The sequence below is a fragment of the Pteropus alecto genome, unplaced genomic scaffold, assembly GCF_000325575.1.
Source record: "Pteropus alecto unplaced genomic scaffold, ASM32557v1 scaffold8, whole genome shotgun sequence".
In the NCBI taxonomy this organism is placed as follows: Eukaryota; Metazoa; Chordata; class Mammalia; order Chiroptera; family Pteropodidae; genus Pteropus; species Pteropus alecto.
In genome coordinates, this window is record NW_006494609.1 from 21,891,559 (window position 1) to 21,905,367 (window position 13,809).

General features: G+C 54.6%; 1 protein-coding gene across 1 annotated transcript in view; it reads left to right on the forward strand.

Moving 5' to 3' along the window:
• Window positions 1-13,809, forward strand: part of LOC102878873 — a 42,468-nt gene that overhangs the window by 1,614 nt on the left and 27,045 nt on the right. Inside the window, exons 2-5 of the mRNA XM_015599596.1 lie at window positions 4,999-5,135; window positions 10,923-11,023; window positions 11,541-11,646; window positions 12,964-13,089. Coding sequence (XP_015455082.1) covers window positions 4,999-5,135; window positions 10,923-11,023; window positions 11,541-11,646; window positions 12,964-13,089 — 470 coding nt within the window. The remainder of the gene's footprint in view (window positions 1-4,998; window positions 5,136-10,922; window positions 11,024-11,540; window positions 11,647-12,963; window positions 13,090-13,809) is intronic.

Here is a 13,809-nt window from a genome sequence, read left to right on the forward strand (position 1 = left end):
GGGCCTGAGGTAGAAGCAGAGGCAACTGGAGACAGCCCTGCACTCAGTGGGTGTGCAGCTCAGGCCTCTGAAGTGTGAAAGGCAGGGCACTGGTCCGGCCAGAGGTCACTTACCCCTAGCACCTGAAACAATGCCAGCCCTAGGCGCCCAGTAAGTGTCCCCTGAACTGAATGGACGAATGTATAAGTGAAACTATCAGGAATTCACCCTTTAAAGTCGACAGAACTCAGGCAAAAAGTGCAGAACCTCATCTGGTGTATTTTGGGGGCAGCCGGTTCTGAGTGTGCCTGGCTTGGATGTGCCACGACTAGGTGACTGGCTCGGACAGTCTCCAGCTCCGGCCATGCATGATGACCCTCAGGGTCCTTCCGAATAGTGTAGGAGGCTGTTTGTTTTTAATAGTCTGTCTGTCTGTCTTCTTCTGCGTTCAGAGCAAATCCGTGGTGTGTGGATCCTTTTCATATTTTTGCAGAGGGGGAATGGAGGCCTCTGCAGGGTGAGGAGGGCAGGACCCTCCTCAAAGGGCAGGGTGTCCCAGAGGCCATCCCGAGGCCCTCCGCCCCCCACAGCTCATGAAGGCAGAGGTGTCTAGGTTGAGAGCCCGTGGGAGCAGGCAGGCCCTGGAAAGGCGGCTTCTGTTTGCTTTTCTTTATCATCAAATGTGCAAGGGCAGCTTCGTTTACCTAAGGGCAGGCGCCTTTAAGCTCATCCTTTCCGCAAACACCTAAAGGGTATGTTGAACATTTGAGCCCGTGTGTCTCGAGGGCGAAGCTTTGCAGAGCATAAGCCCGAGCGAGTTGGTAGAAGGGGGCGAAGCACCAAGACCGGTGGTGACCAAACCTTGCAGTGACCTGTGGCATTCAGAAATGACCCACGATGACCTCCAGTCATCCCCGGCGACCCGGCTGGTGAAGTTACCCAAAACAGGGGCAAACGAAGCTTTCCGGTGGGCCAAGGCTGTAAGACGGGTCTGTACCCTGGCCCTAGAGAGGGCACACAGAGAGGGCCACCCCGGAGGCTTAGCTGCTGCCTCGCAGGCCCGAAAACTCACAGCTGTCCTCTGCCAGGCCCGGAGCAGTTCGTCCTGAGTCAGGAGGCTGTGGCGAGGGTTTCACGCTCTGCGTTCCCGTGGGAATGGAGGCACTGTTAGATCTGCTCTCCCTGGGGACAGCATGGCTGTCTGCACGAGGCAGAAAGATGCCACCTCTGTTACTGGGCCTCTACTGGGTAACCGGGCTCTGTTTTGAGGGCTTCACACACATTACTAAATTTAACCTCCTCAACGCCTTGGGAGGCAGGTACTATTATTATCTCTATTTTACAGACGTGGAAACAGAAGTGCAGGGAGGCCTAAGGGACTCGCCCGAAGTCAAGCTGCTCGTAAGTGGTGGTATCAGAATTTAAACCAGGGTCCGACAGCAGAGCCTGCATCATCCCCACCTTGCTGGCCGCCTCCTCGCCAGGCTGCAGAGTGCTGGTGTCCTACCGGCTACGGGAGGGCCGGGAGGGAGAAGGGACGAGGCAGGCCTAGTGTGCCCGGAACATTTTCATCTGGAAGATCTGTTTTCCCACCGAGCTTGCAAACTGCATCTCAGACCTCAGACTCTGAGACAGGAGGTCTTACCGAGGAGGAGAGGTGACCCTCATCAGCAGTGGGTACAGAGGGTACTGGGGCAGGTGGCTGAGCTGGGGGCATCCCGGTCCCCAGAGAGCCCACAAGGCTCAGCCAGGAGGCTGCAAATGGGAGGCCTCTGTCTCGTTGTTCTCTGATTGACTGCGGGGAGCGGTGGAGCCTGTCCCCCGAACTGTGGGGTTCAGAAGCCAAGTTCTCAGGCATTTTGGAGAGAGCAGCGCTCTCCTCAACCACCCTCTATGTCCCATAGCTGGAGACACGGTGAAAACAGCACACGATTTTTCTCCCTGTTTAATCTTCTCACCTGAAGAGGCGTTTTATCCCTGTTCTAAAGACCACGACAATGAGGTTCAGAGAGGTTAATCGAATAACCCAAAGCCACACGGTACCAGGTGGCCTTGCTCCTGAGGTCCGACCTCAGGGCCCAAACCCTCAACCACCAGGCAAGATGGTCAGTTTCCCCAAGAGACCGCCAGGAAAGAAAGCCAGCAGTCCACGTTGGGATGTCGTGATAGGTGTTACCAGCTCAGGGCAGCACGGCCACTGACCAGAGCGGCACTCGCCCACGTGCCACGCTCCGCCCTCGGCTGGTTTCTCAACTCCCTTCATCTCTAAGATGGCACTGGACGAATGACCCATCTCTCGGAGAAGACGCCCCACGTCCCCCCAAGCCTCTCATTTGCAGATAGATGAGCTTCTGAGCTGTCTCTGGAGCAGGAGTCATGTCAGCGTGCTCTCTTCTGGTCTCTTGGTGGAAACTGAGGGGCTGGGGCGCCTACCCCCGGGCACCGCCTGTGCCGTGGACCACGTGAACCCAGAGTCAACGAGGGAGGGGGTACGAAGTGCCTTCCGGAGCCCACCCACAGCCTCTCTGCGCACCAGGCCTGCCACTGCAGAGTCCCTTAGGGCTCCTGACTCTGCTAGAGAGCTGGTGGCTTCTTGGGTGAGCGCTGTGACACAGCTATCACCAGGCCTGGCCCAGGGAGGCCGAGGGGGGCTCTGGAAGGACCCAGAACTCGAAGGTTTGAACTGAAAGCGTGCTTGGAAGTGGCCCCCCTCCCTTTGCCGTTAAGCAGACAGGTGCCTGCTGTCGTCCTCACTGAAATCTAGCACGAATGTCTTCTTCTGGAGCCTCTTGGGTGGGGTGGCAGTTTTTCAACTGTCAGCAATCTTTTAGTTAAAAAAAAAAAAAAAAAAAAAAAAGCAAACTTTCCAGTCCTGTTCTACCTGGAATACATTTTCTGCTCTGGGGCCCCTCCCCAGGCCTCCGGTTCTCTGTCAACACCGTAAAGCCAGCCCCCTCCCTAGCCGCAGGCAGTTGAATGAAGCAGTTCTTTGCTCCACCGAAGGAAATATTTCCATGGAGTTGGGCCAAGAAAACCCCTTGCTTGAATCTGGGACTGGCCCGCACCCAAAGCCAGAGGGGCCCGATGGGGGCAGGGCGGGGCGATGTGGCCACGTTTCCTAGTATCAGGATATGACTTCTTCTAAAGCCCAACCCATGACCGAGGCCTGCTTCGCCAAGACCCCGTTCTTGGCCTGCCACGTCTCTAGAAAATGGATTTCTCTAAGCCCCTCCTGCAGGAATGAAACCAGCGAAGTTCATTTTCTCGTTGTTGTTTCCAGCTAGGAATGTGCTCACTTCGGTGGTAGGTTCAAGAGACCCCTTCCAGAAATCAGCTGCCCCCCGCCCCGTCCCTGTCATGCCCACCCCGTGCTTGACGCCTCTGAGCTCAAGAGGGGCGGCCTGAGTCTCTTGATTTTTATTTACTTATTAGAAAAATATTTCATGTTTGAGGTCCCTAAGGAAGAGGCTCAAATGATCAGTCTTCTTGGATTGTTGCATTTTTAAAATATGCACATTATGAAAGCGACGTGTGCCAGAAGAGAAATCCATAAAAGTGGAAAGAAGAAAAATTGCCCAGAATCTATTTGCCTAGAACAACAAATGGCTTTTTGGGATTTTGGGGGGTAATTTGGGGGTTTTACCTTCCAGGTCTTTTTTGCTGGCTGTAGTTATGACACGGATCCCCAAAGAGCCATGCTCACCCCCTCTCCCACCTACCAGAGACCCCAGGATCGAACACGTACGTACGTAAGCTGCCTGGAAGCCCAGCAGCCCCCCCAGGGGCGAGCTTTATCCTTGGCCTTTTGCAAAAGGCTGAATTTTATTTGTCTTTTAATATCTACAAGTTGGCAAACTCCTCTGTATGCAAAGGTTGGGGCTGCATCCCAAACTCAGGTTTCAGAGGAGCAGAGGGCCACTGACGCTGGGGTCCTGGGGAGGAAAACCCCCGAAGTCCACGAGCAGCCACGGCACTCCTCACTGCCCAACGCCAGGGTCACGACACGGCAGGGACCCCCAGACATCCGACCCGAAAAAAGTGGGGGTATGAATCGTGTTTGGATACGTGACCAGAAATAAAAGGTGAACCCCTCATACAAGTCTTTAAACGCCAAACTAAAGAGGTTGGACTTTATTTCGAAGGCAAAATCAACTTCTCGAAGGGCTGTTAATGTGGGGACAAAAGCTTAGTGTGAATTCTGGAAGAGCCACTGGCCATTCCAGGACTCTAGAAGATGGGACTGTTGTTTGTCCCCCACCCCCTGAAATTTTTGACCGCTTGACGCCCAGCACCTCACTTTATAGAGGGAATGAGGTCATACCCGACAAGGCCAGGCTCCTCCAGCCCAAAACGGCATTATGGGAAGACTCTGTAGTCCCCTGCTGCTTCTCTGACTTGGGCCGAGGTCTATGGGTGTGTGTGCGCGCGCGCTCAGGGATGTGTGATTTGGGGGGATCTGAATTGCTAGAAGGGGGTTGCAATTAGAGATTAGGAAGGCAGCAGCATCGACCATCACTTTAGCCACCCGCAGGAGGTGCGGAAGAGGGTTCCGGAGAGATCTCTGGGGTATGCCACCATTTGGGGGTACCTGGAAGACTAGGGAGGCCTGCCTAGAGGGGCAGACACCCAGGGGCGCTGTTTTGTAAAAGCTTGCAGTATGGTTTTGAGAAGAGAGTGCGTTTACCCTCGCCTGGAAGATGGATAGAGGAGGGCCTTGTCTTCATTTCCTGGCTGAATCTTAGGACGCTTGTCCACTTGCCCACAAGTATGTACATGTGGATGGGAGACTGCTCACACGGCTTTTGAGGGTTCCCAAGTAGGAATTAAAAAAAGAAGAAAAATGTGTGCTTTGAATTAGATCTACGCGGAAAAAAAAAACAAACCAGGCAGCGGACTAAGCCATGTGTCTGGGACACTGGCTGTCCTCCAGGGCTCTTCAGGAGGGTTGGGTTTCAGCATGCACAGAAACGAACGCGGCCATTCCTCAACCTGGATTTCCTTGTCTGTTTTGCCCTATAGATATGGATCTGAACCCTCCAATGTCCCTTCCGAGCAGGGAAAGCGTGCAGGGCACCGCCGAGACGGAGAAGCAGTTGGGATCCAAACAGTACCAGGGATTGGCTCTTTCGAGTTATTTCTTCCATCGCTTTGGACCAGTAAATATTTAAAAAGTTAAGTTCTGAGCTCCAGAAAAGCCAATGAAAACATTTAAACATATGGATTTTTTTGAATATTGTGGTTCAACCATACTCAGCAGGATTAGTTTACAGCAGTCTTTTCTTCCTCTCTCCTCTGCCTTTTCTTTTTCTATCGTTTTCTTTCTTCCTTCCTTTTTTTTTTTTTTTTTTGAGTACTTCTCATATTCATTTATTAGGGAAAGTATGAATTAAACATGTTGCCATGGAGTTCTGTTTAAAATAAAATACAATGGAAAGAAAAGCAGCATGATGAAGTAACCACATGGACTGCAGGATACACCTGATACTAATTACTGTCATGCAGAATGTTCTGGAAGACATTGACTCGCCTGATGTATACATTCAAACCAAGCAAAGCAGGACTGGGAGGCTCCTTGGGGACCATCTTGTCCAACTCTTTCCTCTTTCCAGATGAGGAAATAGGGGGCCAGGGAGAAGGGCTTGGACTTCAGCCTCTTAGCTAGGAGGGGGCAGAGCTGGGATTCAAACCCTCCGCACTTTTGTGAAAAACACATTTCCAAGGTCCTTTACCTCGGCCTGTCAGTTAGGCCCTGAAAAAGAGGAGTGGGGTTTACTGTTAACCTTTGAGCTGCAGGCTTAAGAGCCAGGAAGCCCAGGAAAAAAAAAAAAAAAAAAAAACAAGCAGAGAAGCTGACTTGGCGCTGGGAGGCCCAACTTCCCGCGCGGGGCCAGGCCTTGAGGAGAGAGACGCGCAGTGCATGTCTGGAGTCCCTCCTTCCCCGGGCCTCTCAGGGGCACCCCAACCCAAGCCCGGGCTCCTCCCAGAGCCTCAACGCATGTTCTCTGGGGCCTCAGAGCTGATGCCAGCAGGCACTGTCTCTAAGACAGCCTCCAGGGACCCCGAGTGCGTGACTACTGACGCTCTCTGCTGGCTGCCTGGGCTCCCTGGTAGGCCTCCCACGCGCGGTGGGCGAGCTGGAGCCCCCGTGACAATGCGCGCCCCTCGCCTCTGCCCCGGGGAGGCTAGCAACCAAGCCTGCCGGCGTCTGATTGGCCGCGCGGGCCTGACGACAGGAATTCCTGGCCGCTGATTGGTCTCGGCCCTGTTTGGCTGTTTCCTAGCTATTAATACCGTGGCTAATAAACGTTGTCCTGTTGACTGGGATGCTCGGAGCCATGATTTTTTGAAGCTTTCTTGACGTCCACAGTTGGCGCGGGCCTTCTGGCCTTGGGAGTCCTGCTGGGGGACTCTAGTTTCTGGGGCTCTTTGCATGTTCCCCAGGCTGTAAGCGGGGTGTTCTCGTTCTCCCTATTACCTGTCCCCCAAAGCCCACTTTATCCTCATCCCCCCAAATGGCCCTGTGTATCTATAAACGAGACGCTGGCCATGGCTCGGGATCTCTCGTGACCCAGTGGTCCATTTTCACCTCCCTGTCACTTGGCGTGGGCTTTACAAATAGCCTTTTCCCTTCATTTCAGCCCTGAAATCTCCCGTCTGTGTCACAACCACCTCGAGGGACTGCTGGGCCAGGGCGGGGGGAGGCCCTCTCTCTGAAGCTATTTCGAACAGCCCCTCCCCAAGAAGCACGGGGGAGCTGTTCTAACTTGATACCTCTGCGGGGCCCCTCGGCCCTTCCCCTTTGGGACCCATCCCTCATTCTCACCCCTTTTCTGTCACCAGGCGCTTCATCTTTGCCCTCCCGGCTGCCACCCACCTGTCACCCTAAGATAGATCCTTAGTCCCTTTCAACAGCATTTTGACCTTTGCGAGAGGACATTTGATTGACGGCCCTGCCCCCTTTGCCACTCAGTGCCCGGCAGAGCTGCCGAAGGCACCACCTGTTAAGGACCGAATCTCTCGTGCCAAGTCCCCGCGCACGAGGCCGTGGAGCTACGCTCTGCCGCAACATGTGTCGCTGCCTGTTTCCCCGGGGTGGTGCGGGGGGGGGGGGGGGGAAAGGCTTTTCAAACTGCACGAGTGGGAAAATCACCTTGATTTTGGGGTGTACCCCATGCATCTCCAGATGGGACAGAGTCCTCTTCGGAAAGTATTTTCCCTCGAGGGATAGGGCTCACACGTAGGTTCTTATTTAACAAGGCGGGTTAGGGGGTACTCCCCTTGTTAACGTGGAGGAAACAGACCCCCTGGCAGAGGAAGGGGAACTGCAGGGTTCTGATACACAGGTCGTAAGTGGCAGAGCCGGGACTCGAAACCCGGTTTTTCTGACTCGGAGATGCTATGCCGAGTCCTCCGTGTCAAAGGTAACCAATCAGAAATGGGTGGGTGGGCTAAAAGGGGGCGCCAGCCGCCGACTTACTCTTGGGTACCGCTTATCGTGCCCGGGGCATTTTATTTTCCAGGACAATAAGCGGGACGGATGCATCAGTTTCTGTCCCTAAGACACATCCTTTAATAGAGGTTCCGAGATAGCCAGGTGTGTGATCTGCTGCCCCCTGCACCCCGATTCTACCCTCGGCCCGCCCGAGAAAACCATCCCGGGTCCCGTTCTCTCGGGAAATTGTGCACAGGAATCGCCCTGCTCGGCGAGCGGGATACGCGGAGGGAGAAGGCACCAGCGAGCAGAGGGTGTTGGTCATGGCGGCGAGGGGCACTGCGGCAGAATTTTTTCCTCCCTTCTTTGCTGCAATCTGGGTGCGGCTAGAGCAATTTGTCATCGAATCTGGGGGGCTCATTTTTCTGGCCAATCGCTTTTGGAGAAATGAGCGCATTGCAGCAGAATGCGCTGACGTCAGAGACCACCCCTTCTGCGCCTCCATATAAACCCCACCCAGCCAGCCCCTAGTGCAGACGGCGGAGAGCTGGGATGGAGCGCGCCTTGGCCCGCCGGCCTCGGCTGCAGCTCCTCCCGAGAACCGGGGCGCCCACGCGAGAATCTCCTCGCCTGGTGAGTGGTTCGCCATCCTTGCCTGAAAGGATGTGCAAAAGGAAGGCAACACCCCCTTTCGGATTGGGCTCTGTCCCGGACACGCCGAAGGACAGACGCCTTCTCCTGAAGGTGGCCACCTCGCCTGTTCCCCCAGCGTCGGCAATGAAATGCTGTCAGGAAGGAAAGTCTCGAGGCACATTTTCCTACGGGGAGTCAGGGTCCCTTTCCCGTCCAGTTCTGGAGAGTAGGCTGGGCGGTGGGGGCTTAAAGTGAGGAGTGGGAGGGATCACGCCAAACCGTGTCGGAATCCAGGAGTCCCGCGGTCACTGGGGTCCAAAACCCAGATTTTCTGTGTTTGAAGCCACCTTCAGAATGACGAACGGTGGGCGAGATGGCGGCGGATGCCTTCTGCATGCCCCACTAATTAGGGGGGAAAGCACCCGAAGAGAAGGGTCTCCTGGGCATACCCCCCCCTTCAGTTCCTGGCCAGCTTCTTGGTGGCCCGTAGGCGTGAGGAGTGTAGAGGTTCCTATTCGCGAGAGATTCCCGGAGCAAGCACACGAGTTTAGTATAGGGCCGCCTCCAGTCAAAAATTAAGAGTAAAATTTCTAACTGATAGCATCTGGTTTCGCCCTGACCAACCGCCTTAACTGTGGAGAGATGGCGCCCAAGTGCGACCTGCCAGAAGCCCCTCGCATCAGTTCTGTAGAGAAGGGTGGCTGGGGGGAGGGTCAAGTAATTGGGGGGCACTGGCAGAGTAGAAACTGGAGGGTGGGTTGGCGTAGAGAGAAAGCCGTGTTCTTGGGTCCGGGAAGCGAGCGGGAAGAGAGAAATACAGAAAAGGGGGTGTGTTTGCGGGGGGGTCTGGGCACTGGGAGCAGGGGATTGGGGGTTGGGGGATCTTTTCGGCATTGCGTGATTGTCGCTGGAAGATTCTGACATGTTGCGGGCTTTTGACTTTTGGTAAAGTTGCCTTTTGCCGTTTCCTTTGTCCATGTCAAGCCTCTCCCCCCCCAAGCTGCCCCCTCCCCACTCAGGGCTGGCGGGCTTGGGGAGGGGGGGGCGCGAGCGAGTTGCTACGTGGCAGGTTTCTGGAAGGTTTTCTTGCTGGCCGCTAGAGGGCGCTGGTGGCACTGCGGAATTTTGGGGGGCGGGGTGGGGAGGGGAGGTGGCCTTTGTTCTTCTGCTGGAGGGGGTCAGGCTCGAGATTTACTGGAAAATTCTGGATTCATTTACCTACGGGGGAAAGGTTTTAAGATCCCCGGGTTCACTGGGGAGCGGCTTCAGGGTTCGCGCTGGGCGGACGTGCCGCGATCCCGCGCTGGTTGTGTGACTTAGCGGGTCGTGGAAGAACGTGGACGCGGATTAGTTTATTTCAGTTGGTTTTGGTTTCGGGGGGCCTTAGGAAAGTATGGCTCATTTGAGCAGGATAAAGAGACCGTAAAAAATGGTTAATTAGGCGCCGTCATGCGGGGTCTTGAAATTCTTGGTGTGGCGAAGAAGGAAGGCGGGATGTGGGGGGGGGGGCGGGCGGACGGGCGATGGTGGTCTGGATGATTTTAGGTGGTTTTGGCCGCCTCCAAATTTTCTAGCGATACCATATTTTGTACTATGTGTCCAGAGACCACAGAAATGAGCGAAAATATTGTATTGAGAACTGGGCTTTTAAAATTTTAATTAATTTGTTTAATTAGATTTCTCGAAGGTTGGGGCCAAGATTTGTTTTTACTTATTAAAAGTGGAATCATGTTCTGGAAAGACCCTTACGGCGAGTGTCTCCTTGATATCCTCATGTCTCTCTGGTGCAGGGTGACCCGCACAGTTTCGGGGTGCGGGAGGCCCCCTGGGCGTTTATGTGGGGGTGTGCTGCTGGATTTCCACAGGTGGATTCTGGCCGGTGATGGCGGGTGTGCGGTTTAGGGGACGTAGCAGCCTTGTGCGAAGGGCTGGGGTGGGTTGTGCCCACCCTCCTAGCTTGAGACCTGTTGGGCACCCCTCCCAGCCCATCCTATGCCAGCTGTGCCTCTTGCAGCTGCCAGCCAGGGGAGGGCGGGGGAGCTCCTGCTGCGCGCGCGTGTGCGCGCGCGCGCCGCAGGTGGCTGTGCTCTTGGACTCTGGGTGCTGATCGCGCGCCCCCTAGCGGCGTATGCCTGCAAATGGCTCTCGGCCTGCCAAACTTGGCTTGAGGTTGCGCATGCGCACACAGCTAACACTTGTGCCCTGTCAATCAAGTCCTCCTTACCCCCTCCCACTTCTCTCCCTCCACCCCCTCCCATTCTCCTCCCTCCTCCCCTCCCATTTCTCCTCCCTCCTCCCCCTCCCATTTCTCTCTTACCCCTCCCACTTTCCTCATCCCTCCTTCCCCCCTCCTCTCTCCCATCCCTCCTCCCTCCCTCCTCTCCCCTCCTTCATATCCCTCCCTCCATACCCCTCCCACTTCCCCCCAACCCCTCCCTCCTCCTTCCTCTTCCCACTCCCCCCTCCTTTCCCTGTGACTGCCCAGTCCCTCTGCTGTTCCTGTGCTGGCCATTAGAGGTCATCGTGACGGTTTCTAATCTGGCCCCTCCCATGCCATAGGGTCTCTTCGGAGATGACATCACCGATTCACCTCCTCGTCCGCAAAGACCACCTCTCGATGCCCAGCTGCAGCCAAGGTACTTGCCTTTCATCTCCACCTTGTGGTACTCGACCCCTCCTGTGGCAGCGTATACGCAACATGGCGGGCGGAATCCCCATCCCTGGCCCCCTGCGTGCACCACCCCCAGACCCATTAGCAATTAAAAGACAACTTTAAATTTTAATTAATTAGTTTTAGTTGTTATTAATTCATTTAAATTTTAATTATTACCTAGACTTGGGCTTTCCATTGGGTCCTCTAACCTTTGATCAATTGCAGAGGGCAGTAGGAGCGCGGATTCCTGGACCCCACCAGCATTCGAAGCAGCCACTGGTGGAGACCCCCGGCACCAGGACCACGGAGGACGAAGAGGACCAGAAGTGACCAGCCAGCCGTTCCTCTTTAAAGGCTTAAACCAATGCCCTAGTGAGGGGGCATTGGTCGTTAACCCCTGACCTTCGCTATGCTCGTGCCTGTTGCTATGACTACTTTCCTTTAAGTCTCTGCTTGTGTTCATGTGCCAGCGACCTGGAGTGTTTCCCTTCCCACGAAGGTGTCAGCCTTTCTCGCTGACCCTGTTGTTGCCCGTACGATGTCCTGAATGGAAAGATCCCTTTGGGAACTTCTCAGGAGGGGGACCTGGGCCAAGGGCTCCACCAGCATCTCACTGGCAATTCCAAGGCCCAGGTGGGCTTCTGGAACGAGCATGAGCTCTGACGCCATGCTGCTGAACTGCCAAGGGCATCCCAACCTCTTTAGATCTCCCCAACCTCTCTGAGGAATGGGGAGTAGAAGAGCAACCTCCTAGGGCTGTTGTGAGTATTAAATGAGATAAAGCAGCCTCGGGCAGGGCCGGGCATAGAGGAGGAGGTCCGCAAATGTTTGTTGAAAAAAAAGTGTGGTAGGTGAGTCTATTGCCACCGTGTCACTTTTCTCACGCCTCTCATTTGTTCTCCTACAGCACTCGGAACAGCCCCCGTCCACGGGGCTCTCCCTGCACCAGGTAGGGACCTTACCCAGAAGGGTGACTGACGGGCTGACTTGAGTAGGAACATGAATTATGCATGCGGTCATTTCTAGAGCACTTTCTGTGTCCCTTGAATGTTATTTCTGTGCAGACAGACGGCTATGTGAATGAAGCAGCCTCACTTTACAGATGAGAATGAATCCAGCATTGATTTGAGTAATTAAAAAAAAAAAACACTGGGTGGGAACTGAGCGCCCCTCCCCCAGGGAAGGGTTTATTCACATTTACACCCAGGGCGCTGAGGCTGGAGGAATGTAAGTATTTTGTCACATTGCTGGCAAGGGAAGGGGTCAGAGTTGGACCCTGGGTGCCATTGTGGCTGCCCCTGACCCCCCCGCCCCACCCGGCCCAGCGTCAGACTAAGAGGCTTTTGATTTCCAATCAAGCTCTTGACAATGGGATAGCCTGTTTGAGATCCCAGCTGCCCAGGGTGGTCTTGGGGGTCTGGGTGGCCCCAACGCTGGTACCATGTGCTGGCTCCACCTCTCATAACGGTGTGACCTTAAACAAGTCGTGTGACCTTAAACAAGTTGCTTAACTTCTCCAGGTCTCAAGTCCTTTCATGGTCTAAATGGAGATTAACACACATACACACACGCACACACGGCACACGCATGCGCACACACACACACACTCACACACACACTCACACTCACACGCCTTTATCTACCCCACAGGGCACTTCTGAAGACCAAATGAGGTAACTTGCTAGGAAGGTGCTTTGTAAATTGCTGTGGGAAGCGCGAGACCCTTAGCACACGAGGTGTCCTCATTGTTCTCACGCCTAGCCCCACTCTCCTGCAGTAATAACTGGGCTAGCACCCAGTAGGTGCTGTATGTGTGTGTGTGTGTATGTGTCTGTCTGTGTGCGTGTGCGTGTGCGCGCGTGCGCACGCGCGCTTGACAAATAAATTCCGAAGTGAATTAAAGCAGAATAAATTCAACAAACATTTTCTGGAACACCGACAATATGCCCAGCACACCAGGCCTGGTATGTGATACAGAAATGATGGAAACAGTCTCTCGGAAGCTAATTGGGTTCCTCATTTGACCAGCACTTTCTTTGGTCCCCTTTTAAGCCAACCAGTTTTGTCCGGACAAGACAAAAACAACTCAGGCCTCTTTAGAGAAGCCCAGCTTGGTGTAGACAATAGCTCCGGGCATCTGAAAGGGCCTGATTGGATTATGTGGCAAATGAAGGTGGAAGGATGACTTGGAAGGTGACAAATGAAGTGGGCGGAGACCTGCTTTGAGTTAATCCAGGCTATTAGGAGGGAACCTTTTGTCTTCCAGAGGCTGGCAGGAGCTTTTACCACTGGTTTTTACATCCTTCATGTAAGGACGCATAATTTATGGTCAGTGAGAATCCAGGCCCCGGTGCGATTTGAGTGGGCTATAAAATTGCGCGTCCCACTACCAGTGAGTAATTACAGTGAACGCTTCTGTCCCCCTTTGCGGTTTTGCAAAGGCCTTTTTGCAACTGTCAATTCATTTGAACCTCACAACTCCCTGCCCCATACCCAGGGGCTGGCCTGTCGCCTCCCAGGGGAACAGAGGCTGTCAAGCGGCTCTGCAGATTGGGGTCCAGTGACACATTCGCACCCCTCCCGTGGCCTCTTGTGTTGTAAAAGAAAGAGGTGTCCTCTGCCCTTGGTCCCTCCTTTCTCAGACCCTGGACCTCCCTTCTGCCGCCTGGCACACCCTCTGATTTCCTAACTGCCCCCTCGGCAGCCTGCGTCTCCAGGGGCCACCTGTCCCTTGCGGCCACCACAGTCTCTGTCTTTCCTTTCGCAGCCGCGCTTCTCGACAGGCCTGTCCACACTTGCTGTCTTCCTTCCTCACCTCCAATTTCCTCTTCAGCCCCCTGCTGACTCCTCTCCTCCGTCGAACGGCTGTCGCTAAGGTAATGGCTTCTCTGTTTCTGGCTCACGGACACGTGAACACTTGGACACGTGGACGTGTTTCCAGTCTTCCTCTCACGTGGCTTTCGGCCCTGGTTCACATCTGGTGACACACACACACACACACACACACACACTCCTGTAGACTTCACAGGGACACCTCCTGGAACCCCTAGAACTGGCACGTGCACGTCTCCCAGCTTCTGGAACTTCACCCCCTCCCATCAGCCCCTGGCTC